Source organism: Chrysochloris asiatica, unplaced genomic scaffold (assembly GCF_000296735.1).
Source record: "Chrysochloris asiatica unplaced genomic scaffold, ChrAsi1.0 scaffold00056, whole genome shotgun sequence".
Lineage (NCBI taxonomy): Eukaryota > Metazoa > Chordata > Mammalia > Afrosoricida > Chrysochloridae > Chrysochloris > Chrysochloris asiatica.
Genome location: NW_006408574.1, coordinates 1419941 through 1425622, shown reverse-complemented (window position 1 = coordinate 1425622; position 5682 = coordinate 1419941). Strand labels below are relative to the sequence as shown.

At 50.0% G+C, this 5682-nt stretch overlaps 1 protein-coding gene across 1 annotated transcript in view; it reads right to left on the bottom strand.

The window, feature by feature from the left end:
* Nucleotides 1–3706: 3706 nt before the first annotated feature.
* Nucleotides 3707–5682, bottom strand: part of LCN6 (lipocalin 6) — a 13481-nt gene continuing 11505 nt past the window's right edge. The window contains exon 7 of the mRNA XM_006863802.1: nt 3707–4056. Coding sequence (XP_006863864.1) covers nt 3707–4056 — 350 coding nt within the window. The remainder of the gene's footprint in view (nt 4057–5682) is intronic.

The following is a 5682-nucleotide window of genomic DNA, read 5'->3' as shown; positions in this document are numbered from 1 at the left end:
AGAGCAAAGTTTATTGCTGATGGCCAGAGGGTCAGCTAAAGCCTAAATCACTTTGACCCGGAAGTGAGTGGGGGGAACAGGGCTTTATACAAAAACACAGACTGGTTAAAACAAACAGACTTGTCTTGTTACCTGGGGTGGAAAATTCCAGCAGACCCTTATCCTGTAAGTGGGAGTAAACCCACCAATAAACCCTTATCTTGTTTGTATGGATGGGCTAAGTTTTAGCCTGTTTGTTCAGGTGTCCTTGGGTCATTCTGACCTTCCGAGTTTTTCTGTAAGAAGTTTATTTATTGTTTTTCCATAGGTTGTGGGGGGCAGGGTGGGACAGGGCTGAAAGGACTTAGTGGATACCTCGTTTAAATGGGCGCTGGTCGTCATGCTATAACACTGGAGGGAAATCAGGTATACTTATTTTTTCATTAGGACTAATAATGCAGAAAGTAAAGAAAAACAAAGGAACAAGATTTGGAAAGTATAGTAGTGACGGCTGTACAAGATATTGTGAGTGCACATGTGACAATCGTCAGAGGTGCGGGTCTATACATCTATATATGGAGGCCTGGTGGGGCGCTGTGGGTCCATTTGAACCACAAGGTCGGCGGTTCAGGCTCACCAGCCATTCCTTGGAAACCCTTTACAGGGTCTCTATGAGTCGGAAAGGGTCCGACAACACTAACAGCTACAACAACAACAAGTGTGTATTATATACATATAGAGGCTCTCTCTTCATTTCCTGTGCTTCTTACCCATTCATACATCTTTTCGGCTATCACACCTATTCAAGTGTTTTGCTCATTTCTTAGTGTGTTTGGAAGAGTTCTCTATATAATCAGAATGCACGTTCTCTGCTACATATATGTGATTTTCAAATATTTTCTCCCAATCTGTGAGTTCTTTTTTATTTCAATCATAGTGCCTTTTGAATCACAAATGCTTTTAATTTTGATGAAGTTCAATTTATCTTTATTTTTGTATCACCTTTTTGATGACATCTCTAAAAACAAAGCTACAGGTTGGCCTTTTCCATGCTCTGAGTCCAATCAAGTCTACTCCCTCTGACAGGGACAGACTAGTCCCCCACCCCAGCCCCATAGAACCACCACTCCAAGGGGGGGGTGCGGAACACAAACTCACTGTGCCCATCCCAGGGTCAAATGTACCCTTTTGTGGATTCCCAGCTGAATTGGTGTTTACAGCACTGCTTTCTGGGAGATTTGCCCAGCACCTCACCCCACCTTCCCGGATGTCCCGCTGCCCCACCCTGACCAGCCGCAGGAGGACTCGAGTCTGTGAGTCTGTGGCCTGGAGTCCTTTTGAGATGAGCTGGTCTCCCAGTTAGATCCCAACACACCAGGACGTGCTTTCAGAATGCTGTCAGGATACACAGCCTCTTGCTCTTCTTGAACCAAAGCCCTGAGGTCTCGACCACCCAAACGGTGTTACAGCCTGGGCCAGAAAAGGTCTCTGGTCATCCAACATTAATGAAAACATCGTGGGCATCTTAGAATGTTGAGATGGGTGGAAGGAATTGGGAATAGGGGAATGACGGGATGGTCTTAGGACAAGTTTCATGTTTTCAGGGAGAAAAGACATCGAGATATTGCTGGACATAGGATGAACTGTGCTGTGGTCTCAAACCTATTTACATGAGACCAACAGGGACCCACCAGGACAAATGAGGTTTTATCATTAATGGGGAAAACCAGAGGAGGAGCAGAAATGCCCCAGGGCCAGCTCCATAGGACCTCACAGCCTGGTGGGCACTGAGCTAAACTCACTCCCCACTTCCAGTTCATTAGAGAGGTTCCTGAGTGACCCTGGACCCTCCTGTCTGGACCCTCAGTCCACACGGCACGCATGACGCGTGGAGGAGCCACAAACTCCTCAAAGCACATCCTTTAAATCGTAAACAAGAGTCTTAGGGAAGGAGAGACAGAGGTATAAAGAGGTCAAGAGAGCCCACTCCGGACGTGTCCACCTGGCTGCCTGGCTCTGCCCTCATTCTCACTGGACCTCAGCTTAGTCACCTGTGTAACAGGGATATTAAGAACCCCACCTCAGAAGGTGGTTGTTACAATTCAATGAAATCATGCCTGTAAAACAACAAAAGGTAAAACTCAGTTAATGTCATCGATTCACTTGACTAATTACCATGACTGAGTTCCACGCCTGCCTTCCTTAGCCCAATGACCAACACCCAGAGAGGGAGCAGTATCCGGTAAGTCCCTGACTGACACCTGGTAGTGTGGGATAGAGACCTGGGCTCAGAGGTCCTACTGGTGTTTCCCAGACCCACCACACCAGAGCCTTGGTGTGACTTGAGCTGTAGTCTCAGCGTCTGTCCTGGTTTCTTCCTTCTGTTTGTCACAAGCGCCACATGTAAGGGCTTTAAAGAACAGAAATTCATTTTCTCACAGTTCAGGAAGCTAAAGTCCAGATCTGAGCCCAGCCTAGTGCTTCCATATCCCGGGCATTCCTTGGTTCCTTGGCTGGTACATGATCTTCACCCAGCCCCTGTTCCACCCCACACACACACACCCTACCCCATGTGTGTGTCTGGTCTTCGTATAACTGAGAAGTGATTAGGATCAGGACCCTTCCTACCCTGGTCTGACCTAGACTGACTATGTGGGGTTAGAATGCATTATGGAAAGTCATCTACTCCATCCAAGGCCAACTGAGTCAATTACCTAATCAAGTCACAACGGGACATGTCCAGGATCTTGAGAGAGTACAAGTCAATCCATACACGTCTCCCACGCCCAGAGTTGGGAGAAGCTTGAGTGTCAGGAAGGTCTCTGATGTTGGCGGACCCTGGCAAGAGCTGAGTGTTGAGGAATCTTAATGTTGGGGGACCCTGTAAAGAGCTGGGTATGGAGGAATTTCTAATGTTGGGGGACCCTTGAAAGAGCTGGGGTGTTGGGGAGGTCTCTGATGTTGGGGAACCCTGGGAAGAGCTGGGGTATTGGGGAGTCTCTGATATTAGGAGACCCCCCCAGAGAGTCTATCACTCCATCTCCTTCTCCCATCTTCAGCAGCCCTCCTTCCCAGAATCCTCACTTTGCACCTCAATGGGTCCCAGAGTCCCAGGCCAAGGATCCCTGGCACTTTCCCTAGTCACGGGATAGTTCAGCACCTCATGCCAGAGTGTCTAAGTGGATGCCAGGACAGACAGTCCTCAGGTCTGGTAACTGTACCCTGCTGCCCAGGTATGGCAGCTGGCCATGAAGTGATCCAGAGATGAAGGCTTTTTGTGATGACTCTGGATTTCTTCAAGACTTCAAAAGTCACCGTTTTGATCCTACCTCTAAAACAACCATGGATGAAGGAGGGGCTTCCTATACAACACAAATGGTTAACATGCTCAACAGCGAACCAAATGATTGGCTGTTCAAATCTACCCATGATGTCAATGAGGCCGGAGGCAGTGTACAGGATTGGGGTGCATCTTGAATCAATATCTTTTAAGATATAATCAGAGGGACCTCAGTACCCCCAAGAAAGGAGAGCCGAGAGCAGAGCCCCATGGGGCCAGAACACAGAGAGCAGGTCTCAACACTCCCAGCATCTCCCTGAACCCACACTGAGCAAGGCAGGCCCATGAGGGTTGCTGAAGGACTAAAGGTTGTGGATCCACGGAATGGCCAGAACTGGGCCCGAACCCAGACCCAGAGGAAGTGGGGACAGCCCCAGGAAGTGCCCCCTATGAACACCGGTTGTCACAACACACTTTTCTCTCAGCTCTCTGACACAGGGTCCCAGTCAAGCTGCTGGGGTAGGGCTGGGTCCTTTTGGGTCTGGGAGGCTGTTTTCTGGTCTCTCCCAGCTCCCAGGGGCTGACCACGCCTCTGTCTCCAAAGTCAGCAATGTGGTCTCTCTCCGACTCTCGTCTGTAGTTGGGTGTGATCTGATCAGGCACACCTGGAGGGGTCAGCGTCAGCTCAGACTGAACCACACCAGTGATGACATCATCACAGGTGCTCGGTACCAGCATGGACACATCTTTAGGTGCCATTTCTTCCCCCAGCACAGTCATTGCTGAGACAACAGGACCTGGGTGGGGCAGAAAGCTTGGAAGACCCCAGCAGAGCTGAGACTTCTCACTCAGGTGACCTCGTGGGCAGTGGGTGGTCAGGCCTGCCCCTTGGAGTCTTCCTCTCCATCTCCAGGAAAAGCATAGGAAAGCTATCTCTCCCTTCCCCTTGGGGACCATCCTGGCCACCTTTCCCATTCAGTGGGGACCTCCAAGGCTCATCCCACCCAACTCCTGAGTGGTCCTTCAGGTGATGGAACTGAGGTCATGCTAAGGACTTGCCTGGATTTCTGAAGGAGGGTTTCTGAGGTGTCATGGTGAGGGGAGATGGAGCAGACTGTGATGTGAGCCCCACCAACAGCCAGGTGCTGAGGGGCTCTGTCCCTCCCACATCACCCAAGCTGGACTAGGCTGATATTGCTACTGCATTTGGGAAACACTGGCTTACAGTACCAGGCACAGCACAGAAGTTCTCTGCTTGAGACCTGCTTGGGAAATGCAGCATAGACCCTTCCTGTGGGGCCGCGACTTGTAACCCCATCAAACCACACATTTGGCTGCATTTCCTCTTCTCCTGGTGGGTGACAGAAGGTGGGGATTATACGATTCGGTTGTGAGTGATTGTTAACAGTGCCTACTGTGGGGATGGGCCAGCTTTGCCATCCCACTGGATTGTAGATGAGCCCTCTCAGAAGCCAGAGCAGGGGTCTCACTATCAGAAGTGGAGTGTGTCCTTCTGTGGTCAGAAGTTCCTGCATCCAGGAGATGGAGACCTGTGGCACCAAAGAGAAGCGGCAGCAGTAGAACCAAGAGCCAGAGCATGAGATGGAGCGTTGGGCTTCATGGCCCACCGAGCAAGGGAAGTTGAGTGCTTTTGGGCACCAACCCATGCACGGAGAGAGAGCCGAGTGCCTTGGGGCTGAGGCTTCCGATGGAATGGAGTGCCCTGTGGGCATTTATCAGCGGTGCTGAAGTTGTTTGTCATATTGCCTGAGCAGGACAGAGGCCAAAGACCAGAGACTAGAATAATTGTATCCTGAATTGCACCCTGTTAACTTTCCTAATAAACCCTATAATTGTGAGTGTTTTCAGCGAGTTCTGTGTGGCCTCTGCAATGAATGATCAAACCCATCAGAGAGTGTTGTGGGAGGGATGGTTGGTGTCCGAATTCGTAATGAAGAGTGGAGGCAGGTCTGACCTCAGCCCCACAGGAATCAGCCTTGGGTGATGTTGGCTTTGATTCTGCTCCCCTCTCATGAAGTCAGAAGAGGTCAGACCCAGCCCCCACACCCTTCTTACACCTCCAAAGTCAGAAATCCCTTCACTGGCTAAGTAGGTCCCAGAGAGCAAAAGTGGTTCCCACACTCAAAACCAAAAGGCCAGGAATTCAAGGCCACCCAGAGGGGCCTTAGAAGAAAGGCTAGCAATCTACCTGCCAAAAAGCAGCCACTGGAAACCTCTGGCACATAGTCCTGTGTGACACACTGAGTCAGAGTCCAGTCCAGACAACAGCTGGTTTCTAACTGGCTTCTTCTGCCTGAATGAACTATGGTGTATGTGTGAGTCACTATAAAGAGAACCTGCGATATGCAGATGATACAACCTTGCTTGCTGAAAGTGAAGTGGACTTAAAACATTTACTGATG